The sequence below is a fragment of the Pleurodeles waltl genome, chromosome 2_2, assembly GCF_031143425.1.
Source record: "Pleurodeles waltl isolate 20211129_DDA chromosome 2_2, aPleWal1.hap1.20221129, whole genome shotgun sequence".
Lineage (NCBI taxonomy): Eukaryota > Metazoa > Chordata > Amphibia > Caudata > Salamandridae > Pleurodeles > Pleurodeles waltl.
This window is the reverse complement of record NC_090439.1, coordinates 501,790,572-501,816,677: the sequence shown is the minus strand read 5'-3', so window position 1 is coordinate 501,816,677 and position 26,106 is coordinate 501,790,572. Positions and strand designations below refer to the sequence as shown.

Genomic DNA, 26,106 nt, shown 5'->3' with positions numbered 1-26,106 from the left:
AAAATGTTGAATACCTGTAGGGACATCTGGTGTCATATTTGTTGGTGGGTCTCCTGTTGGCAACTTGTCACCCAAGCTTTACATCTCTTTCAATTCTAATTAAGAACACTTAATACGACCCCTTGTAACTACACAGCGCAATACTAATGCTCGCCTGTGGTTTCCCCGCCCTGGTGCCCTCTACCACATTGAGACATACTGGCGCCCACTCCAAAGTTTACTGTTTGTGTTTTTTCTGTATTTTGTATCTGATTTGTTTACTTATTTTTTTTTAAATATATATTTTTATTGTTTTTGTTCCAAACATGTATACAATTAATTACTGTCCACCCACACCCTCCCTGTATTTGTTCTTGTGCGGATCTTATGGCTCCCTCTTCGCAGGCCTTGTCTCTCTGGGTTAAGCTATTAATTGCAAATTGTCTAGTGTGGCGCTAGTCTTTGTGCTAGTTCGTATTATCGTTTTCCGCTGTGTCTGACTCCTCCGATGATGTGTGTTGTTCTTGTGAGTCCGTTGTTTGGTTTTTTCAGGCAGTCCAGTAGGGTGTCCCATTGCTTTATCCCCTCTTCACTTCGTATTCCTTTTACCAATTCTAGGCGTAGCGCCTCCCGCTCTGCTTCAGCTCATTTGGCTAATGTGTCCCTCCATGCAAGTGCCCTTGGTCCTTTGGGGTCTTTCCAATGCAATGTAATTTCTCTCTTGCTAGGATCAACGCTAAGTCTATGAATTTATTAGATACTTTTTTTGAGTGTGGTCTGGGAAAGTTTCTCAACAAAGCGGCTGCTGGGGTGATCGCCAGTTTCCTGCCCATGATCTTCTTGGTGTCGCTTATTACCCTTTCCCAGTATTGCTTCAAATCCCTACTGGTCCATAGCATGTGTAATAGGTCCGCCACCAACTTTCGCACATCTAGGACATGCGCTGTTTTTGTTATTATACATTGATGCTATTTTCGCAGGGCTAAGGTATGCTCTGTTGTATATGTATATGTTTATCAATTTAAACCGGGTATTTCTTGATACTTTGTAGACCTGGGCTGTGATGTTTCCCCATCGCTTGCCGTCAATATGTTCCCCAATGTCAGCTTGCCATAGGGTTTTAAGGGTTTCAAGATGCTTTTGTGCGTCTGTTTGTAATGTTTTGTAGATCGTTGATACTACTTTTTTATCTCCCCCTATCGTGCAAATAGTATGACATCCAGCATGTGTGGGTGGCTCCCTTGTGCCTTGCTTCCAGTGATGCTGTATTAGGGCTGTCAGGGATCTATGTGTGAGGAACATCCCAGGTGGTACTCCACAGTGTGTGATCATGTCTATGTATGTCATGAGCTCTCCGTTCCTGAAGAGTTCTCCTATCATAGTGATCCCATATGACTCTAGCTTATGGATCATCTTTATGGGGCTCCCTCCAGGGAGTAGGGTCAGGTATCTCGGAGGGATCTCCGGTGAATATGGGGCCCTGACTCATGTACGCTGAAGGGTCTCCAGCATGTGTTTATGACCTGATGCTCAAGTGACATTGTCTTTTTCTGTCCCCCTTACGCTAACAGTATCCCTGCGAGAGTTGTCGCAACTTTTTCCCTCCCGGGGTACTCAGTTTCTATGGTTGTTACTGCGAGCCATTCTTTAGCCAGCCATTGTAGCTGGCCCGCCAGATAATATAGTTCCATGTCCAGAACTGCTAGTCCACCCTCTGTTGTGGGTCGTTGGAGTTTGTGCAGGGCTAGTCTATGGTGCCCCGCCCCCCATATGAGGCTAGTGAGGATGGAGTTAATTTCTTAGAAGTTTGAACGGGGTATTTGCACCGACAGATTCGAAAAGCTATATAATAGCCTTAGCAGAGCCACCATTTTTATCAAGGCCACTTGACCGGTTACTGACAACGGCAGTGTCTGCCAGAATTGGGTAGTTGCTTTTAATTTCCGTATAGCCTGGTTCACATTTCCTTCTAGTAGGTCTTTTAGTTCATGATAAATATTTACACCTAGGTATCGGAACATTGTCGGGGACCATCCCAGATTCTGGATAGTTGTGATTCGAGGGGCCCCCTTCTGCAGTGGGAAAAGAAGAGATTTCTGCCAGCTGATGCGGAGAGCTGATATGTCCCCGAACCAAACCAGCAGGGCCATGACTTTGGGGAGATCCCTATGTGGATCCTTTAAGAATAGTATCATGTAGTCTGCGTAGAGCGCTATCTGGTGTGTTCTGTCCCCTATGACTATTCCCTTGTAGTGTTTCTGTTCTGGCCAGCGGCGCAAATGGTTCCACCGCGATGGCGAACAGCAATGGTGACAACGAGTATCCTTGTCTGGTGCCCCTCCCTATACTATAAGAGTTGGAAATAGTTCGCCCTGTGCGGACTCTTGCCGTGGGGGAGGTGTATAGCTGCTTGGTCCACCTAAGGAATCCTGGGCCTAGACCCATCTTTCCCATCGTCATTTGTAGGTAGTCCCGTCTGAGGCTATCAAATGCTTTCTCAAAGTCCACTACTAGCACTGCAGCAGTGGAGAGATTTGGGGAACCCGAATGCATTATTCCTATCAGTCTTCTAATGTTTATGGCCTTGTTATGGTTTGGGATGAAGCCTGTTTGATCGGGGTGGATTAGTTTTTCCATGTGGGGCATCAGCCTGGTGGCGAGGATACGACTCAGTATTTTATAGTCCATATTCAACATGGATAATGGGCGGTATGATCGCACGTCAGTGGACGGGCGGTCTTTGTTTCGGCAATGGGACTACAATGGCTTCGCTCGTGGATCTGGGCAGAGTACCATTCTCGAACGCCTCCCCGTACATTTCACTGAGTCTGGGCACTAGTAGCTCTGCGTACTCTCTATAAAATTCTGCTGGCAACCCGTCCGCCCCTGGCACTTTCCCTCTAGCCATTGTCTCCATTGCCACGGACACCTCCCGTGAGGTTATTACCTCCCCAAGTGTTTGCTGTTCCCCTTCTCCCAATGTATGAAATCGGATGTGCCCCAGACATTCAAGCCGGTCTGGTTCCAGAGGTTCTGTGGGGGGGGAGGGCGTATAGTACTGAGTAGTATTTGGCAAAGCTGGCATTGATTTCCCCCTGACCAAATAATCTTCCCCCTCTATGTCCTCTATTTCCATCACCAGCGACTGTTGTCTTGGTGGGGACGCCCGCCAGGCCAGTAATGCACCTGCTTTGTCCCCCTCCATGTGCTGCCTACTGGTGTATTTCTTGTAGTCCAATCGTCTTGAGTTTTTCAAGGGTGCTTGTTATCTTGTTTTTGGCCTCGGATATACTCTGGGCCAGGTCTGGGTTGTCTGGTCTGTTACGTTCCAGGGATCTCAATGTCTTCTCATATTTATCGAGTTCCCCTTCTATTGATCTCCTAACCCCATGTGTTCCTGCCATGCACTGTCCCCTGATTGTCACCTTGAACGCCTCCCATTCTTGCGCGTGGGAGGGGGTCGAACCTGCATTGTGTGTGAAAAACTCTTTGATTGCTTCTCGGATAGTTTGTCAGTAGGCACTATCTTCCAAGGACTCTACATTCAGTCGCCAGTCCGGTATGGGGGGGCGGTCTCTTCGCCAGTCCAGTGTAAGCAACAGCGGGTTGTGGTCCGATACTGTGCGGGATAGGTATTCCACACTGCGTATTGTGCAGTTTACATCTGGAGAGGTTAGGATTGCGTCTAGTTGGACGTTTAAGTCGTGTATGGGTGAATAAAAGGAAGAATCCCTCTCTAATGGGTGGAGGTGCCTCCAGGAGTCGATCAGTCCCCAGTTCTTCTGCCAGTCTGTGAAGCTCCTGGCTGTCCTGTGGATAGGGGAGGATTCCAGTGGTGGGTGGGATCTATCTTGTGCCGTATTCGATATGCAATTGAAATCTCCTCCTATTACTGTTGATTGGGTTAGATGGGGTCCCCAGCTACTGGATATTACCTGTAGGAAAGAGCTCTGGTGTTGATTGGGGGCATAAATTCCCGCCATTGTGATGTCCCTTCCCCCTAGACGACCTTTCACCAGCATGTGACGCCAGTCCATGTCTATAAGTGCTTCCATTTTTTGGAAGGGGGTTCCCGGGCGTATCCATTTCAGAACACCTCTTGCATATGCAGAGTATTCTGTGGCGTATATCTGACACCTCCATCTCTTTGTCAGTGCTGTCACCTCTTTCCCTATCAGATGAGTCTCCTGTAGGATTGGTATTTGTACCCCTCGTCGTTTAATCTGATTATATACCTTGTATCTCTTACTTTGACTGTTCAGTCCCCTAATGTTCCATGTAAGAATTTTGTAATCTAGTGATCTATCCATGATCATTCTTTGTGTGTGGACCCTTAGTGCAGCTGCGTCTATGTCCCCATTTCTTGAGTGACAATGCCCCGGAGCCTGGCTTGTAGATTCTGTTACGTGCATCTATTTCCCTTGATTGAAACCCCTTACTTACTAGCTTAACAACTTTCCTATAATCCAAACTCCCTATCCCCAGGACCAGTGTCGAAACTGTCCCCGTCCAAACTTTCCCCAACTTGATAACCATTGTGTGTGGGGGGCTGATCTAGGGCCCTGTGCCGAACCCATAGGCCCCGTGTCAACGCATGTTTGCCTCATTACGTGTTTCTATCCCCGAGCTTCGGTGCGCCGGTTATACTTGCTGTTGGTGGATTGTGGGTTAATCGCATGTCTGTGGAGCCTGTGCTGCTGCATCGTTTTCCCCTGTTGCCCTCCTGGTCTGTCACCGGCCCTTCGTTCGGACAAGCGCGGTTCATCATTGAGGTTTCAAATAATTTCATCTGACCCTGGAGTGATTCGTGGGAGGCCATCAACTGTGTCCTGTGAGGCGCAAGAGATTTCATCTGGCCCGAGTCCTGTTCTGATAAGGATCCTGACCGGCGCAGGGAGGCGGCCCCCCTGAGTCCCAAGGACGCCACGGCCTGCACAGCGTCTTGTTTTTCCTTAATTGTCTGGTTGAGGTGGCGGTGCCATATCTACAATGTGCTTCTTTCTTCTCCGAGAAGGCCCCCCTCTTTTTCTGTTATTTACTTCCTTGCTTTGTTTCTCGGATGGGCCTAGCTCGTCGAGCCATTCCCGCACTTGTTGTGGTGTCGTAAAAAAGAGTGCGTCATTATTCGTGATGATCTTTAGTTTGGCCGGAAATAACATGGCTTATTGGATACCTAGTTCTCTTAGATGTTGCTTGACCTCCAAGAAGGTAGCTCTTTGCCTTTGGGTGTCCTTGGTAAAGTTCGGGAAGATCATTATTCTTTGTCCCTCCATAGTGATCTCACCCTTTTCTCATGCTTGCGATAGGATAAAGTCTTGATCTTTAAAATGCAGGAGTTTTTCTACGATCGGGCGTGGTTTTGCACCAGGAGGGGGAGATCTCGTTGCCACTCTTTAAGCTCTTTCTATTGCAAAGTATTGTGATAGGTCCTCAGGCGCTATTTCTTTGCGTTTCCGTTGTTCTAGGTATGATTCCATGTCCGGTGCTTCATGCTCAGATTTTTCAGGGATGCCCACCAGACGTAGATTGCTTCTTCGAGCTCTGTTTTCGGCGTCTTCTGCTCGTGACTAGAGTAGTTTAACCCTAGATGTCAGTGAGGTCTCCGTTTTAGCGAGTGTCTTGCATTCAGGGGTGAGTTGGTCTAGTGTCTTCTCATTTGCCGTCACTCTGGCGGTTAATTTACTGTGATCGTCTCTGAGAAGCGTCAGATCTGCAGACAGGGTGTCAATTTTGAGCTCCAGAGGCTCTCTAGATGCCTGAATAGCTTGCAGTAGGGTGCCCAGAGTGGTGCTCCCTTTGGATTCCCCATGTGTTCCCTCTGTTTGCGAGCTGTTATCTTCTCCTGGGCTTTCCTTTTCTTGGGGCTTGCCCATTTTCAGTTGGTGCGCTGTTTACCCCGGGCTGGGTGTGTTTTCCTCGTCTGTGTTGGTCATCTTCTCGATTTCACCCTCTTCTCCCCCCACTTTTTTTTTTTAATTTACTTTCTCCCGCCCCTCCTTTTCTGTAGTGGTGGGTTCTCAGCGCGTTGTTGCCCTTGTCAGCACATATTGCCGTTGCTACCATTCATTTTGTTTCGTTCAGAGTGCGGGGGGCGCCCTGCCCCCATCTTGCAGCCTTACTCGCTCCGATGTTCCCCTAGCCTCCTTTGCCACTGTGGGTCCCCTTTCAGGGGAGAGGACCCAGTTCAGGACCCATGGCCAGCCCCTCCTGGCCTTTGTCAGGTTCTCCGCAGCTCTTGCCGCTCCGGTTCGTTCCCTCTTGGGGGCGCTGCCCGGAGGGTGCGTCGCCAGGTTTCGGTGTGTGGTTTTTTTTTTCTGGCCCTCTGATCTAGCGCTCTGTCCCCCTACCTGGTCTCTCCGATTTCTATTGCTTCTTTTTTCTGAAGGAAGGGTCGGGACTGGGGCCCCCCAGGTTCCACCACGCCTCCGCCAGCCCTCTCCTGGGTCTCCATTCGGGCCCGGCCCTCTTCACGGCCGCTCCTCCTCGCCTCCCTCTACCGCTCACCTGGTCCTATGTTCTGGGGTCGGCTCTGCCGCTGGTCGCTTTCTCCTCATCTCGTTCTCTTCTTTTCGTGTCAGGCCGGGGTGGCCTCCCCCCTTTCCGCTTGTTTTCAGAGTTAGTTGTTGCGTCTCTGTGGGCCGCCATTTTGGCCTGCCACTTTGAGATGCATATGTTGAAGCCTTGTACTGACAGTATAACATGGCAAAATGTTCTTTGTGTTATAAAACTTTAATTAACACCACTTTGAAAAAAAAAAGTTTGCATACCAATAATAAATAAAACATTAATAGAAAAGCAGTGTACAGCTATTATTGGCAACTTGTAAAAAAAAAACGAATTAGGGCCCCATTCTTAAAGAAAGTCATAAGCGTACACCACCACATCTATGCAGATCTATTACTTAGATGAAGTCACAAAAGTCTACAGAAGTGCATCTGGAAACTTGTTGCAGTTTTTCTGGTGTGTTCCAAGCAAACATTTGTGAAGTCTGTTTTTGCTTGAGTAAAAATAAACAACCGTATATCTACTAATGGGAAAATCAGCTAAGCAAGTGCTAATTAGCTTGTTAACTTTTTTTTTTTCTCTGATCTCGGGGAATATTTTCCCCAATGGTGAAACTCCTTTTACTGGCTTTATCGGGAATTAAATGTTACAATTCCAGCCTTTTCCAGAGTGGAAAGGGTTGGAGAGGAGTTTGTAAAAACCCCTAAACATTTAAGTTTGTGGGCTTGCACAAGCACTCAGTGTTTCAGGGTTTGCAACCTTTGCTTCCAGCCCCTGAGTAGATTTCCCCATTCGCATGCGAAAAACTAGGTAATGAACTCTTTTGTGAGTGCAAACCAACTTTTTATGCATGCAGGACAAACCACATGTACATAGACTTTAAGAATTGGTCCCATACGATTCTGACTCGAACAAGATCTTTTAGAATTGATCTACGTGTAACATGTAAATGTCCAGTCATTGATAAAGGGATTGGCATGCAAAGGGAATTGAGGCGCAGTGAGATAAGTGACTTGACCAAGATTATCACAGTGTGCTAAAGTGGAGAGGGTCAGACTGTAAGCCATTTTGTTGATCCTCATCTGGCAACCTTGGCACTAGACCTCAAGTATAATTGGGATTTATTTTCAATAATATATTGTGAAATAGAGCGAATGCTTAAAAGTAAGATTTTCAGAGAGATTCACAAGACCTTCCCCAGAAAGGAAAGAAAGAAACAGCAATGTTACAGTTAGTACAATAATTAACCCTGAATGCTAGTTTGACCGAGTGGGTGGCTAAAACCTGTGCCTACTGTGGGGATCTGTGAGATTGCATGCAACAACATAACTGTCTGTAGCCTGTATCACAGCGTGATAACAACTAACTGCCAGAGACTTACTAGCTTTAACAAATACTTTTCACAGTTATTACGGTTGACCAACTGCCTTTGTCCTAATGTTCAATATGCAGACCAGACGTATGATATAATTTCCCAGTGCACCAACCAGGCCTATAGCTTGTCATCAAAACCAACTCAGGCCAACAGTTTTGAGCATAAGCTTCTCACAAGGCACCCATCAGGAACACAGTCATGAAATTAGAAATGTAAACAAAATTCCAGGTGGCTAAGCAAAATACCCTCTCTCCTAAGGATTCTCACAGAGAAAGCCTTCTATATTCATGGTTTGTCACATGGGTTAGCAACACCAAAACAATTTCCTACTATGGTAATCTGTGAGATCCCAGGTAACAAAATACCCGGCTTTGGGCTTTAATGTAGAATAAAACAATTTCACACTTAAATGCCTATTGACTTTAGCATATGTGTTTCAAAATAAATATTTCACGCCTAGCCCCTTTATCATAATATTTAATAAACCGATCAGGCCTACAACTACTATGATCATTGACTTACAGCCATAACCTGCTCAGTCCTGCCGTATCAAATATAATCTTTGCCACAAGCTAAAAAGTGCAATGCAAGGAGTCTTTTTTTAATGGAAGCATACCATCTTTGCCCAATCAAATTATGCACTCATGGATATTAAAGTGCATGCTGTCTACAACCCACTCTTAGGACTCTAAAATCTCTTTTTAATTTATTACTTAAGGGCTGGTGACCGATGCACTGTTGAGCCAGTCCTAAACATCTGTGTAGATTAGTGTTGCCCTGGTCATCTCATACCATTCTCAAACACAAAACCATCCTCTGAAGTCTAAAATTAATGGTGAAAGAAGAGGATGCTGGGACTGCAGTATGTTCTTCTTGACTACCCCTCTCCCAGCTGTGGTGCTGCAAGAGTAAAACACTGTAAATGATCCAGTTATCTAAGAATGTAACAGCATTACAATGTTGTGTGTGTTCATAACTCAAGCTCAGGCAGCCATACTGATGCTTGCTTTAGGCAGCTGCCTAAATGCCCAAAGTTAACACAGCTGCTTGAAGCACCTTTTCCTTGGAAAAATGCAAGTTCTGCCCAACTGAAACATATACTTCTGGCAATCAACAGGCAGGCAGGGATAACCCCGATGTATTACTCCTGAAAGCTCTTGTTTGGTTGATCACACTAAGTCTGATAACGGCTGTGCTTTCATGCTGGACCTAAAAAGAAGGAACCTGCTAGAATATTTGCCTAAACAAGTCTTTCATTCAAATGTATTTTTTGTAGGTATTCAGATATCTAACAGAATTGAAAATATCTCGAGAGAGAGATGTTTTACAGAATCAGAGGTCGTTTCCTAATCACTAGTAAAGTGCAAAGTTATGAAGCTCTTTTGTTGAGTTTTCCAGATAAGAATATAGTACATGGAAAGGTAAGCCTGTAAACATGGCTGTAGTAAAGGTGGAAATTGAAAACTTGCCAAAACTGTTGGCCAAATAAAACTTTGCACATGCTTGATAATAGCTTACGTTACCTACCACTAAATACTTTAGCTATATTGTGTTGCTGAATTGTAAATAACTGATTCTGCTAATTTAATGGTGTTCTATTGATTGTCAGAAAAGTATGAATTTCTCTCTGCTGGGATTCAGACCTGTGAATCACAGACTAAAGCCGAATTGCAGAAGACCTTTACTTTTATCAGCTATTTACCAGCTTACTTAATGCTTCAAAGCAGTGGTTCCCAACCTTTTGACTTCTGTGGACCCCTACTTTATCATTACTGGAACCCAGGGACCCCCACTGAATCATTAGTGAAATCTGGGGACCCCCACTAAGTCATTACTGGAAGCCAGGGATCTAATCTGTTAATACTATTTAATTTTCTAAGCAGTTGCAGACCCCCTGAGGAGGCTTTGCGGACCCCCAGGGGTCCCTGGACCACAGGTTGGGAACTACTGCTCCAAAGGTCAGATCTGTCATGATGTGATATTGAATGGTAGGTGTCATTTTCCACCCGCCCCATAAGGTTTGGCTCTCATGATGTTCTATATATACATTTGGGGTCATATTTTACCTGTGTGCATGTGCATCCCTCCCAGGGTCAGTTGCATTTTCAGAAAAGGTCTTATTTCATTACAAGTGTTACTTTGGATTTATGGGTCACAATTAAATGCTTTGCTCTCCATTAAGCTAATTCATAAGAATCGTAAAAGCACCAGAAATCTATGTGTATGAGGGAGCTTAGATAACCAGTTAACACAAATTTATCTACATGCAATTAGTACCAAATTGAAAATAAGATAAGACTGAAGCTTCCCCCACTTCGCCTCTTGATGCTTCCCCCTTTCTGAAAGCCAGATATAACCAAGGCTAGGTTTACCTTTATTTCTCTTCTCATTACTGCTGAGAGGGTCTTACCCACATCTTGCCTGAAGGTTTGAATGTCCGGACACTGCCACAGTAAATGCACATCATCGGCTTTCTCCAAGGCAAACTTCGGAGAATATTTCACCCTCTGTCCTCTTAGTTTCACCAGATTTTTCAGAGACCAATAGGCTCTGTACATTGTAAATAAATAGTTTCTCCTTAGAGTTGCGGACTTCACAGCGGACCGGAGCATGCGCATTGATACTTGCCAGAGGTGCAAGATGGTAGACGAGGGCAGGTCTGCCTTCCAAACAGCTTCTGGCAGCGTGAGGGAACCATCTTCCACCTGCAACTAGATCCAGTACCATTTGGATACCTCATTCTTTAGGACCAGAGTACTTTGTAAGTCTTCTTCCCATTATGTTTTGATCCCCACCTCAGGTTCCCCACGGGACCAGCTCACTATTTGAAAGTATTTTAAATCTAGATAGCTTGTTGTTTGTAGAACTAGCTAAAGAGTACCATGAGTTCAGAGCACCCCCACCCCAAACCAGCTGTCCACATCTTATTATTCCTGCACCCATTAACGGAATGGCCAACGCGTCTTGGAATACAGTGGAGTCCAGGGGGAATTCCATAATGGGGCCATCTCACTGTAGTATAGGATTCCCAAGAATCTTCTCATATGAAACCTTACTCTGCAAACCACATTAAGCATTCTAATCCTCATCTTTTTAAAGTACTTTGGATGTCCAAATTATAAGAGAAAATAGTTGCCTTCCTTCTGCAGGTTTTCCGTTAGTGCATGAAGGCGGGGGGCACCTGCTGATAACCCTTAGAAAGTAGTACCCTGACGTTTTTCAGTTGGAAGGCCCAACAGTATAACTGAAAGTCTGGGAGGGCAATATTACAGTCTATTTTTTTTTTCCGTAATTTCTTCCAGGTGATTTTCAGACTTTTATTCACCCAGGTGAAACTGTAGAGTTTCCCCTGCCCCTTGTAATTTTGGAACCACTTAGTCCTAAAATGTAAAGATAGGGCATTAAAAATGAACATGAACTTGGGCAAAATCATAATTTTGATTGCATTAGTTCTTCCTATGATGCAGAGTGGGAGATAGTCCCATAAATGTAGGAGTCTCGAAGTTTCTGACATAAGTCTAGTAAAATGTACTTGTGCTGTGTTTCTCAGATCTTTCACCACATGAACTCCTAAATATCTGATTTCCTCCTTTTCTCTAAAGGGTTATCGACAAGTCCGTTCCAGGCCATCAGTTTCGTCTTGTCTCCATTCATTAGATAGCCTTAAACTCTCCCAAAGTTGTTTAAGATATCTAAAATTGCTGGGAAAGAGCTTTGAAAATCTTGTGTGCAGATTTTTAATTCATCTGCGTAGAGAGGCTCTTTTTGACCCGATCTTGATATTGAAAAGGTAGGATCCTTTGATTTTGCCTAATCCGCCTAGCAAGTGGTTCAGTATAGAGACTGAACAGCAAGGGGGACAATGGGCACCCTTTCTGGGTGCCTCTTCCAATTTGAGGTTGCCATTAACTAAAATCCTCGCAAGGGAAGTTTGTAAATTGTGCTTTTTGCCTTGAGGAAATCACCTCCTAGTTTTTTCTGCTTAATCACTGCTTACAGGACGGGCTGCTCACTCTGTCAAACACCTTAGCAGCATCAACGGTCATTATGGAGAGCAGAGAATTTGTGTCCACTGTCGCAACTATTGCGGAGACCAAATTGTGAATCAAATCCTATAAATTCCTATCTCTCATGAAACCTTTTTGATTGTCATGCATCAACCCTCACAATACTTTGTCTAGTCTTTTAGCCAATAACTGTGCAAACATTCTATAATCATTATTAAGCAAGGATATGGGTCAACACGACTCGCACCTTTTGGGATCTTTGTTCGGCTTTAAAATTAAGGTTATAGTAGCTTTGTTCCATGATGCTGGTTCCGGAGAGTCTTCTAAGAAGAATACGTTTATCAGGTTTGTCAGGACAGGTGTAAGCTCGTCTTTTAATACCTTGTAACACTCACTAGATATGCCATCTGGGCCTAATGCCTTCCTCTTTTTTTAAGCCACCAATAATTCTGTCTACGTCTGCTGTACCGATCTGTTGCTTAAGGTGTTGTTGCATGTCTTGATCTAATGTAGGAAGGGGATCCCCCTCTAACCACTTGTCTATTTCCTCTGTACCGGATGTAACATTGGTATATAAGCCAGAGAAAAAGTTAACAAAGGCCCTCTCCATATCGGGGTTGTCTAAACAATATTCATTGGTCTCTTTGATCACCATTTCTTTGTTATATTTGTGGCGTTCTCTGACCTGACCTTCCATGCCAACAACTTTTCACACCCCTCACCATATTCATAGTGTGCCAGCTTACTAGCTTCCCACTTCTTCCGCACCATTCCCACTAGGAATTCCACTAGGGACCCCTTTGCCTCTCTAATCTGATTTTGAAGTCCTACTTGTCCAAGGGGATTATTATAGCTGTAGACCATCCCAAATTACTCACCACTGTTTGACTCCAACTCCTTCACTCTATTATTATTCTCTGTCCTTGAATATACAGCACAACTGATCAATCTCCCCCATATAAAGGCTTTGTATGTGTCCCATATATTGTGAATTGGAGCAGAACCCTTGTTTTGTTAAATAAATTCTATGGTGTCTCGCTTCAGATGATGATGCTCTCCTAATAGTGACCTACCGAGTGTCCATCGGGGGGGGGGGAGGTAAAGGAGCCAACGAGCAGGAGTTCCGCTTGCACTACAGAGTGGTCTGAGATGTGCCCTAGCTGGTGCGATACCTCTTGATCTTATTCCCCAACCTAACATCCGTGAAGAAAACATCTACTCTAGAGGCAGGACTGTATTTCTTGTTATGGTAAGTGTAACTGTCTGGCCAGTCCACCTCCGCCAGGTGTCTACTAAGCCCAAGTTCCTCATTATATGGTGGCTATACTCCCTCCCTTCCTGGGGAGTTAACCATGGGCCTAGAGGTAGATTTATCTAAAACGGAGTTTAACAGAGCATTAAAATCCCTATTGTTATAAAATTGCCACTCCGCTTATTGATTGTAAAGCTCACTAAGGGGAGTTGGATCATCCATGTTTGGTCGATAATAGGTAACTAATGAGTAACCTGTGCCATGTATTCCTACATTGGCAATCAGCTATCTTCCCCTTGGATATGCGATAATGTTCTCCAGACGGCCTTGGGCAGATTTCTTTAATATAATAGCCACCCCCTTCTTGTTGTATTTTTTTGGGTCAGTACAGACAAATTGGTTCATCCATCTTCGTCCCTTAAGAATTTATGCCCACTCCTCCTGTCGTAAATATGTTTCTTGCAGGAGTATAATGTTATTATCTGAGAGTGTCAAGAATTCTAAGAGTCTCCTCCTCCTACTGGCTACTCTGAGGCCATTTATGTTCCACGTTAGAATTTTTAGTAGTGTCTCTGAAACTTTCATTATGTTCCTAATACCAATGTCGAGAACTTTAAGTAATCAATGCTGTTGATGAGGACAACTATTTTTGTAATTTTCTCCCACATGCGCCCCACCCTGTGAAGGCCTATCCTAATCGTCATGCTCAGCGAACTTCTCGCCCCCCCCCCCTCCCCCAACCATTGACTTCACTCCCACCCGTCCCTCCCTGGGGAATCCTCACTTTACCCAAACTGGGTAATTCCTCATACCCTTGAACTCTACCTCTCCGGAGAACTTAATGTTTCATTTTTATCTGCCCTAGCAGATTCTCAACCTCAAAAGGTTCTCTGATGTTATGCATTTTATTGTTCCACTTTACTCTTAGTGTGGCGGGAAATCGCAACACTTTTAGCTCCTGCATATATTTCCCCAATTCCTGTTGCCGGTTTTGAGTTGCCTTGGAAATATCCGACCTGATACAGAAGAACCGTTCCCCCTTTTTAAAAACATTTTACTTCAGGGCTTCTGAGACAATCTGCTCTTTTACAGAGTAAGCTAAAATTGATCAGGATTTTCCTGGGTTTATCTCTGCTGGGGTTTCTCCTAAAAGGTTACTGATGCACGCTCTGAGTCTTGTGATCAAGGTTTATAGAGGCAGCTGAAGGGGATATATTCCTTAATCAAGCCTACGACAAACTCCTTTATATTCTCACCTTCGTCTCCTCCTAGAATAATAAGGAATCTTAAATTGTTCCGCCGGGAATCATTTTCAAGGGACTCCAATTTTTCACAAAGCCCTTTTTCCCCCGGATTTCAACATCTGTATTTCTTTCCTGTCGACCTTTACCCCTGCATGTAGTGATCCTAGGGAAGCTTCCATCGAGGTTAATCTCTCAGTCAGATCTGTGATTTTAAGGTCCAGAATGTCACAAGGCCCCTGAATTCTGCCTTTGTTACACTCAGATATTGCAAATTTTCTTTTAATCCCCTCCATCAAGGTACATAGTAGGTTAAATTCTGCAAAGAGTATTGGCCGGTTAGACTGTGTTAATAGCCGGGAGAAATGGGTTAAGATGTAGGAACCTTTTCTTTCTTGTTTACCAACTCAGCACCACTAGTATTAACTGAGTAACTTCCATTTGGTCGGATTCGAACCTTTGGTTGTCCAATGATTACTTGACAAGGCTCTACAAAGAAGAGTTGTGGGTAAGGTTTGTACTTTTTCTCCTCCCACATGTTGATTGAGGTCAACCTTAATAGGCTAAAACTCTTAATGGGTGGGGCTGTGTCTCGTATACTTCTGATACCTCCTACCTCTTGTCACAGATGAGGACAAAAAAAAACACCAGAAATCTAGCCATGGTTGGTTTTTTTCAATGATTTACACAAATGTATGCCTATTGAGCGATCTCCAGGATTACAAATGAAAATTGTAGATTTTCATGCGCATTCCAACTGTACTCCTGTGTAATGTCTACTGGAGGAAGTGTGGTGGATAAGTGCATTTGCACGTTACTATTTTTTACTTCCAATTTATTTATTTATTTTTTTCCTTGTGGAAGAATCTCTTCCTGTGTACTCCCTAACATATGGGAATATTTGCAGGGCTCACATACAAATACATACTTACTTCAGCCTTTCTGTCAATAGCTGTTGGTGCGCAAATAGGGGTGAAAATAAATTGGGAATGCTCGTGAATCTGCAAAGTGTTACAACTGCCTGTGAGTCGGAATCTGCCCTGTGCTCACAGGTGGCGGTTTTGTGTTCACAAGTTAAAGTTATGTATGCAAAGAGTGAGTGTTGTGCTATGGGCCCTGTTGAGCTGTGCATTTTAAGGTTGGCTTTGGAATTTTCATGTATATTTTTTTCCTTTTTTATAAAAATGAGACCTTGATATCAGTATCTCGACTGTCTTCTAACACCCTATAATATATGGTTTAATACATATTGCATAATTATTTCTTTCCATATTTTCTGTTATAGGTCTACTTCTAAGAGTTAATGCATAGTTGGATGCCTTATAAATAATCTCATATATTGCATTTATTGATATATGAGTAATGTTTTTTTTTGTTTTTTTTTTGTGTTTAGAAATCTGAGAAGTTAATATTTCATAATATTTTTCATATATGGCCATAATTTGATGTATTGTTTCTCTATTTAACACAGTCTGTATATTGACATGTACTTCTCAATAAACATATACAAAAAAAAATAAAAAATGAGACCTATTTGAATTTCAGGGGAAAGTTGACATTTAAGCTCATGCACTTTCAGATATGTAGTTGACTTCACTGCACTTGGGCATCAAGTGGCATTATGTATTTTGCAATGAATGCATATCTTTCACACTGTATGAAGCAGGGCATGTGTATTAGGGTTTCATAGTAGCCCCAATCCTTTCCGAGCTAAAGAGTACAATGGAAATGGTAATTGAGTGAGAATACATTAATCGAGAACACTTTATCCTCTTACAATGTTGTTAAAAGTATTTGAACAGCAGAAAGCTTCACATGAAGCATTTTCTTTTGCAACAGAAGCAAACAAAAGGTCCTATTTATTAAAACAAAAAAACAACAATAAAACGGTCTTGTGCTTGGTGTTTACTTTAGGCCAGCTCACAGAAACCAGGATGTGAATTGGAGGGGCATCAGAGCATTTTCAAGTCTGGCTTTGTCCAAAAACCTTTTGATTTTATTATGTATAAAATGTATATATGGGCTTCCAGTCATCCCTCTTCAACTATTGGTCTCTTATGGTGTCATTCATATTTTTCTTACGCCTACTGCAGCATACAGCATGGGACTGTGTGTCAGCCCAATTTTGTTATTGCCTAATTTTGCTGTTGCTGCAGCACATCTTTATACAAAGAAGTTCTCTTGAGTCCCAGGCAACCCTATATCAGTAGGGTGTTTTTTTTTTTGTTTTTTTTTTTTTAACACCAGAAATATGACCGGCAGCTTTACCAACTAGAACGTTTTGCAAAAATCATGACATAACCAGCATTGGCACCCCTAAAGACAGTGCGCCAGTGCCTGACACGTTGGCTCTACTAATGTTTTTTGTAATTGAGATAGCACTAGAATACGCAGGTAGAAGGGTATTTCAGTTTGCATGTTTGTTGTTTGAAGATCATAGAGACTGATTTGCCCAGAATCACACTTTATTTTTCTTTAAGAGGCTGGTACTAACATTGTATCCCAGTTCTCCAGGTTCCGAGGTCAGCAAGTCGACCACCAGAGCGCACTTACTCCTTTGTTCTATGAGGTTGACTCTGCTATTCTAAGTTTGAAAAACTGGAATCAATAGTGTATATATCACTGTGGGCATTAGTTTTTTTTTTTTGGTTGTTGAGTGAAGTTAAGGGTTTATGACACTATGGTAGCTGCACAACTGACGAGTTGGCCTAGCAGTTGAGCAGAAAAGTGATGTTTTACTAACGAATACATTTATGAACTTGGTCCCATTTTTGCTGTTACGAACCTAAGTGACCCAGGATCAGTCCTTGTAAGGTTAATACATACCACCTTTACAAATGAATCTACTAGTTGACCTGGAAGACATTTGAGACCACTGTGCCTAGCTGTAACATATTCTAATATTTTAAGTGTTTTTTACCAATGTCACCTAATTTCTGTTAACAGGAATGGCAGCAAAGAAGAGAAAGCTAACTTCATTTGAACCTGTACCAAAGAGGCAGAAGCTGATTTCAAATAAGAAGTCTTCCGCGGCAGCTGAGAAAAAGACAGCTTCTACTGATGAATCTTTTAAGTCTAAATCTAAGCTGAACAAGTGCGTGGAGAAAAGAAATAAAGTGCAGAAAGCTCCTCTGCACCCAACTCGGTTAACAAAGAAAACACTCTGTAATAATGCTGAAAAACCAAAAGCAATTACGCCCAAACTCAAGCGAAAGTCCGTCAAAAGGAATCATGTGGATAAGGTGCAGTTGAAGAAAACGGTTCTAAAATCGACAGAGTTATTGTCTTCGAAAACTTTAAGCCAAGTGTCTCTACGATGCCAAAACATAGTTTCTAAGTCTTCCAGAAATAGCATTCCCAAGGTCACAGAGACTCAATCTAGAGCTGTTTCCACAAAGTCAACAAATGTTAAAAGCAATACTCCATCTCGGTTAAAATCGGTGGCAATTGGAAGAAAGGTTCTCTCTGACACCTCCAGTGTTAAAAGTACTAGGCCCTCTGTGGTGAAATCTATAAAACCATTAAATAAAGCACCATTAAGGATCATACACTTACAAAATACTACTGTGACAAGTGATTCAAGGCAAAAGGCCTCCTTACCTGCCTCTGAAACTGTGAAAAGTTCTACACCTGCTACGTCAAAGAATATTTATGAACTGAATGCAGGGAAACCAAAAAAGCAACTTGGGGGTAATGCCTCCAGTCCGCTGCTATGCCGGAATGCCACCCAAGCAGTGGCTAAACTGCCACCAGACGAAAATAGCATTCGATCCAGAACTGTAATGTGTAGTAATGTCAGGCCTGTCAATGTAACTAATCGTAGTACTGCCACTAGAAATATAAAAGTACATTCAAAAGCAAAGGCGGTAAACAAACCGGTGCAAGAGAAGAAGGCAATAAGAGCTGTCCCTGAATCTAAACAAACCAGCGTGTGCAGTGAGCATCGGGGCAGGAAATCACAACGGTTGCAGCAGATTCCCAAGGTGCCAGTTAAGTCCTTGCAGAAGGGAGGCACAAAGGAAAGAAAGATTACTAAAAGTAGACAAAACCGCACACTCACAAATGATCAGCCACGCGAAGCGCAAACCAGCAAACGATGTGCACTGAAGAAAAAAACTGAACAAAAAGGTCAAACTAAGCCTTCTAGTCTTCAATCGAAAGTGGAAGCCAGTGGCACAAAGCAAAAAAGCAAAACGGCCAAAAGTCGGCCGGAACCCGAGCGCAAGGCGAATGTTTCAAAAGTAAATAATAAATTAGCTGATAGCAGTAATCATTCTAAGGAGTTACCCAAGATTGCAGTATCTCCAGAGCAAAGTCTTCATCTAGAGGCAGAAAAGACAATACAACAGCCTCCGGCACCAGCTCCTTGTCCTAAACCAAGAAAGGAAAAGAGTGTAACTTTGAAGACACCTAAGGAGAAGAAAGTCAAGGACAAAGAACACTCCAAGAAACGTGTTGGTCCTAAGGTGAAGCGCCAGTTGAAGAACAACAAAGCTTCAAAGCTGCAGCAAGCTGTTCCAGAGGCTGCCAGCCATCCGGAGACTGATCCCAAGTCCAAACGAGTTAGCATCCTTGAGCTCTGTGAAGAAATTGCTGACGAGATCGAATCTGATACAGTGGAAGTGAGGAAGGAAGTCCATGATGTTACACATGAAGTGGAGGCCCCAAAGCCTCCTACTAGTTTGCTTCCACAAGTCGACGCAGAAATCCAAAATATGGCCGGGGAAGAGGTCAAGCAAATTACCCCAACTAAGTGCTTTTTCCCCAGCAAGAAAACACCGCCTGTAAAGAATAGACTGAACGGGAACTTAAGCCCCATTGTGAAAAACTCTAAAAAGCAGGAACTTAAACCATGGAAGACTAATCATGTGAACCGAAATAATGTACTAAATCGGGCGGCATTTCCAAGTCTGGAGCTCTTAAGAAAGAATGTGTCATTCCCTTCCAAAGAAATCCAGGAAAGGACTACAGACATAACTCCGTTATTTACAAGTTCTCCAGAGAGGTTGCTTGCGACACAACTTAAGGAGGGAAACCAAACTGAAAATTCATCCAGGTTAGGAAAGCTCTGCTTAAAGGGGGATACGCCTAAAGAAGTACTGCAGTCTTCAGCTCATTTACCAAGGACTCAACTTGATCATAATCTGATCATACAGCAAGAGATTTCTTTAGGCGCATTTAGAACAAATCAGATACCCCTTGTACCTTCGAAAAGAGCTTTGGAAAATGGCATGCTTGAACCAGCGTTGGATGAGGTAACTTTATTTTTTTTGTGGAAGAAATGTTCACAATCTTTTCCCTGCATCTATGCAAAGCCATTTTCAGGTGTATAATACACATTTTGAGTCACTTTATCAAGCTAGGAGGAATATTTGAATTGTGAAGTCTACTTGGATCCACATGATAAACGTAGGGACATGGACGTTGAGCAGGCAGTGTTGGGACCTTTAAGGTGGTAAATGATCGGAAACCCGGTTCATGGCCTGGTCTGCCCTAGAAACAGTTCCAAAATATACTGTTAAACAATGGTAGAGTTATTGTCCTTCCAAAGTTAGGTGCAAATGGAACTCCCCTAGATTCTGTGAGATACACAGGAGGTGTTTTTCCTCTGGGACATTGTTTTTGTCATTTTCACTGTGAAGATAGCATTTAAAAAGTTGAGTGCAGCATACTCGTATTCCATCTCTACTCTTTTTACAGGTTCCTCTATTGGTGGTTTAAGTTAGAATCTGTTGACATAACTGATGCATCTGTCTTCTCAGATTCAAGCACGTTAGTTACTCACAGAAGACCGTATGAGGATGTATTAACTCTTATTATACGTATAATGGGATTTCTGTGTCCTGAATATTAAAAAGAAAATAAGGTAATATACGAGAAGGCAGTGTAGGTTTGCCCTGACAACCTGGACTTTGTGGTTGCTGCGATCCTTTAGGACTCTTGTGGGAGCCCCTCAGTAGAGGCTTGCGGAGCAGAAGGGGCGGGGTGGCAGGTGGGGCAGGGGGACGGGGTAAGGGGGAATTGAAATGAAATTAAAAATAATAATGCACTCCCCCTCACTGCTAGTCACCCCGTGGTCCCACCCCTTTAAAATAAAACGATAATAAACAAAGTTTATTATAGTTTTCGTTTAAAGGTTTTGCAGCTGCTGCTGCTGGTGGTGAGGTGACACTCCTCCACCCTAATGGAGGAGCCACCCCTGGAGCCCCTGCTCCTGTGAGAGTCCAGCAGGATCGCAAAACCATTTTAAAAATAAAAGGGGGGGCATAAGTGTTTGTAGTGATTTGATTCCCCTGGAGGAGACCAAGAAATTAGCCAAAATACAGCAAACATTTCATTTTGTAGAAGAAGGCTTGTGTTTTTTACCCTGAAAATGGCATCAACAAAGGGTTTGCGGTGCTAAAATCACCATCTTCCCAGCTTTCAGGAACAGGTAGACCTGAATCGGAAAATCACATTTTACAACCCAATTTTGGCATTTTACTGGGAACATACCCCATGTTTACTATTTTTTGTGCTTTTAGCCTCCTTCCAGTTAGTGACAGAAACGGGTGTCAAACCAATGCTGGATCCCGGAAAGCTAAACATTTCTGAAAAGTAGACACAATTCTGAATTCAGCAAAGGGTCATTTGTGTAGCTCCTATAAGGTTTTCCAACTGAAAATAACAGCTGAAATAAGAAAAATATTGAAACTGAGGTGAAAAACAGCCATTTTCCTCCATGTTTTACTCTGTAACTTTTTCCTGCAATGTAAGATTTTCAAAAGTAATATACTGTTATGTCTGCTGTACTCTTCTAGTTGTGGGGATATATAGGTTCATCAAGAGCCCTAGATACACAAGCTGCATCTTGCAATGGGTTTTCATTGTATAACGGGTATACAGCAATTCATTTACTGAAATATAAAGAGTGAAAAATAGGTATCAAGAAAACCTTTTGTATTCCCAAAATGGGAACAAGATAAGGTGTTGAGAAGCAGTGGTTATTTGCACAACTCTGAATTCTGGGGTGCCCATACTAGCATGTGAATTACAGGGCATTTCTCAAATAGACATCTTTTTTTACACACTGTCTTACATTTGGAAGGAATAAATGGAGAGAAAGACCAAGGGCAATAACACTTGTTCTGCTATTCTGTGTTCCCCAAGTCTGCTGATAAAAATGGTACCTCACATGCGGGGTAGGCCTAAAGCTCGCGACAGGAAAAGCAACATGGACACATCACATTTTTACCTTGAAATCTGACGTGTCTTTTGGAAAGTGCCTAGCTGTGGATTTTGGCCTCTAGCTCAGCCCGCACCTAGGGAAACCTATAAACCTGTGCATTTTTGAAAAGTAGACACCTAGGGGAATCCAAGATGGGGTGACTTGGGCTCTCACCAGGCCCTGTTACCCAGAATCCTTTGCAAACCTATATTTGGCAAAACAAACACTTGTTCTTCTCATTTCGGTCATAGAAAGCTCTGGAATCTGAAAGAAGCCACAAATTTCCTTCCACCCAGCATTCCTCCAAGTCTCCCGATATAAATGGTACCTCACTTGTGTGGGTAGGCCTCGTGCCTGCGAAAGGAAATGGCCCAAATACAACGTGTACACATCAAAATTATCAAATACAAAACTACCTGTTTTTGCTGGGGTGGGGGGGAGGGTGACACCTGCATTTTTGGTGCTGGGATCAGCAGCCATATAGGGAAACTTACCAAACCTCAACATTTCTGAAAACTAGACACCTGGGGGAGTCCAGGGATGTGTAACTTATCTTGATTTCCCCCCCCCCCCCCCCCCCCAGTGTTTTCTTACCCAGAATCCTCGCCAAACCTCAAATTTAGCTAAAAATCACATTTTTGTGTGGGATCACTGCAACGGCACCAGTAAAAATTACACCTCACTTGTATAGGTGGGCCAAGTGCCTGTGAGAGGGAAGAGCCAAAAACATGTAAAAAATGAGGAGGAACCAAAGCGGGTCCAAAAGGGCATTTTGGAAAAAAAACATTTTTAGGCTGACAAGTAGAGCAGAATTTTTATCGGTATAGATGCGACAATGCTGGGCGGTAGGAATTTTGTGGATTCCTGCAGTATCTGGAAGATTTCATCACAAAAATGTGGGAAAAATGTGTGATTTCCAGCAAAGTTGGAGGTTTGCAGGGCATTGTGGGTAAGAAAACCGTGCAGGGTGGATGTGAAGCACACCACCCTGGACTCACCCATATGTTTTGTTTTCAGATTTTGTTAACTCTCTTGGATTTTTCTACATGGCAGCCCCCTAATGCCCCAAAAGTGCAGCCCTCACCATTTCAAGTGGGACGAGTGTGAGAGGTTAAACAAGCTCTCATGGCCCAAATGTAAAACCAAAACAATCAAATGTCCTCTTGGGTGTTGGAATAAGATATTTTAGTGTGTGGTGGAGAGCTGAAAGACTGTTACCTCCTTGAGTTGGGGTGAGGGCATAACCATGCTCATACTGGTTGGTAGCCACCACCCCACTATTTTTATTTTTTTAAATTCCCTGGCATCTAGTAGGCTTTATCCCCTCCCCCCCCCCCATCTGCCCACCGGCAGAACAACTTTGTCCTCATTTATTTGGGGTGGGGGTATGGCCATACGCCCATCCTTCTTTTTCTTTTTTCTTTTTTTTTTTCCTTGGGAAAAAAAAATCTTCCCTAGTCTCTGGTGGGCTTTCTGCCCCCCTTGGATGCAGATGGGCCTTACAGAAATGGGCCGCTCTGCCCCCAAGTTGGGCAGAAATGCCCTAAAAACTATTTGCCCTCCCAAGGGAGCAACCCATGCCCAAGGGGTCACCCCCCCCCTCTATCAATGTAAAAAAAAGAAAATCCCTGTTGTCTAGTGGCTTCTACCCCCCTGGGCAGATCGCCTAATTAATATAGGCCGATCTGCCCCCCAGGGGCAGAAAAGGCCTACCAAAATAATTGCCCCCTTGGGAGCGACCCTTGCCTAAGCGGTCGCTCCCCTTATCAATATAAACAAACAAAAACAAACCTGTTGTCTAGTGGCTTCTGCCTCCCCGGGGGCAGATTGGCCTAATTAATATAGGCCGCGAGGGGGGGGGCAGAAATGGCCTTAGATAAAATGCCCCCCCTTGGGGAGCGGCCCTTGGCCAAGGGGCCGTGCCCCCCTTATGACAATTTTGTTAAAAAATAAACTCCCTGGTATCTAGTGGCATTACTGTGGCACGATCACTATGTGATCATGCTGCTGGAATACTCACAGAGACAGGACCTTCCCTTTTCATGCCTCCCCTGCCCCCGTACCGAGGAGAAACAAATCAATTTCTCCTCGGATCACTCTGGAAGCATGCTTCTAGTGCGATGGGAGGCGACCTCTGATGAGGTCAGCGCTCGATGGTGCGCTGATTTCATCAGACGTCACTGAGGAGTTCAGGGGGAGTGGGGGTGGAAGGGGAAGCGATTCCCCATCCATCCCTGCCCTGGGGGGTTGGGTGAGAGGCTCCCAGGGGGACCGTAGTGCCCCCGCATAAGCTGGTTGCAGGATGTAACAGTTAAGTCCTTGGCGCCTCAGGGCCACAGCCTAGGATGTAACCGTCACTTTGTGGCAACCAAGAGGTTAAAATGTCAGTTTAAATATAACCATTAAAAACAAAAACTCAATCCTAATTTATTTTATGTCATCATCATTGGTAACATCACTGATGACATTTGAAATTACATAATTGCTGACATTATTGTGCATGGCTGGGTTTTTTCTTTAAAATGTTACAGTTAAACTGTTATTTTCACCTACATTACTTCAACCTTTGTTTTTTCATTTTATTTCATAATTTTATAAATGTGTGTATGTTTTATTTATATATATATATATATATATATATATATATATATATATATATATATTCCAACACAACGTTCGGTGTATATATATATATATATATATGAATAAAAAACACAAAAGGGCCCACAGTACGAACACCCTTAATTCCCCCCCCCCCCCCCGACCCTCCCAGGCTTAAAAAAAAAGCATTTAAAAAAAACCATTTTATTTAAATGCACGGGAATAAGCCCTAATCCCCCAGGAGGCCAGGTCCCAGGGGAACTCTTTTCTTTTTAATAGAGGGAGGGGACTCCTGGCCCCCAGGGAGCACCACCACCCCCTACCTGGAGCTATAATGATATATATGAGCGGGGGGCACGCGGCCCCCTCATGCCCTTAGTACCACCACCCCCTGGGGCAAAAATGCTTTTCTAATGTGGTGGAGGCCCGATGGCCTCCACCACCTACCTGGGGCTATAATGAAATATGAGCCCTCAACATGCACTGCTAATTACCCAACAAATTACAGCACTCGTGACATCTTTGATAACATCATTGATAATATCAATCTAATATGTGCTGTAAAATGTTTGACGAAAAAACTGTGCATGGTGGGCGAGCGAGTCAGTTACCTTAGGGCACGAGTTATAGTTACTAGAGTTAACGCTAGATATAACTGGTGAATTTCTATGGTTTTGTAAATTTAAAATGTGAGCCTAACTATAACGTTCCTGTAACCTTTGAGTTTTTTCAAGTGAATTTCTGTTTTTTTTCTTTATTATTATTATTCTAATTCCTAACTATAACGTCCCTGTAACTTTTGTTTTTATCACTGAAAAAAAAATATATATATATACACATCCATCCTCTCCATTTTATATTGCAAATTATAGAGGAATTTCATGAGCACACATAGGAATGAGGATGAAGGCTGTGTTTCTTATTTTTGTTTAAGGTCATCAAACTCCAAGGTGACTTGCAATATCTTTTTGATCTATGGCAGAGGGTATATTATTATTTTTATTAATATATGGTCACACCATAGCCTTTTCCAGAATCTACATATGTCATTTGGGTCTTACTCTCACATGTTCATTTTACCATCTCACCCTTCACCTCCCAGTTTTGAGCCATAACAGACTGTGGTGTTCCTCAGGGATAATTCTCAAGTCCTACTCTTTCTAACATCTATCTGTCCCCTTTAGCCTTATTTGCCTTATTTGACCATCATCTCATATGCTGACGATACACAGTTAATGCTAGCCTTTCATCAGCTTAATGAAACCATGATTGGGGATTTTCAAGGCTAGCTTAGGTCCATTGCTCAATGGATGTATAACAACTGTCTGCAACTCAACTCTTTCAAATTGGAAATGTTGATGTTTGGTTCTTCCTCTCCTCTTGATGTGATGTTATTTGGGCCTACTCCCACTCTTTCCACAGTTGTCAGGAATCTGGGGATTCTACTGGATGGATATGGCTCTGGCCTTCAAACCCCAGGTTAAGGCCACTGTTGCTACCTAGTTCGGGTTGCTAAAATCCATAAGGAAAGTTCTAAAATATCTTCCTTTGGTTACTCGCAGGGGGATTGTACATGCGCTAATCACCTCCACATTAGATTGTGGCAATGTCCTTTATCTGAGTGTTCCCCCAGAATCTTCTGTTTTGACTTCAGTATGTGCAAAATGCTGCAGCCAGACTCTTTTTCATTATCCCCAAACATCATTTTATCAGACGAGGGCTGGAAGAACTGCACTGGTTACTGATTAAATCTAGGATCAAATTATAAAACTCTTATGATCACACAGAGATCCACCGGAAGGGTCCCAGCTACACACAAGGCACGCTTAAACAATACTTTCCTGTAAAGGCACTGCACCACTCTAATCACAACTGATTATGCATTCCTAAATTTCACAAAGCCGCATTTAAGGCAGGTCTTTATCCTTTTTTGGCTCCCA

The 26,106-nt window shown here is 43.3% G+C and overlaps 1 protein-coding gene across 1 annotated transcript in view; it reads left to right on the top strand.

Annotated features, from left to right (window-relative positions):
• The window catches only part of ESCO1 (establishment of sister chromatid cohesion N-acetyltransferase 1), a 188,075-nt gene that overhangs the window by 47,322 nt on the left and 114,647 nt on the right, over nt 1-26,106 (top strand). Inside the window, exon 2 of the mRNA XM_069220000.1 lies at nt 17,305-19,613. Coding sequence (XP_069076101.1) covers nt 17,307-19,613 — 2,307 coding nt within the window. The 5' untranslated portion in view covers nt 17,305-17,306. The remainder of the gene's footprint in view (nt 1-17,304; nt 19,614-26,106) is intronic.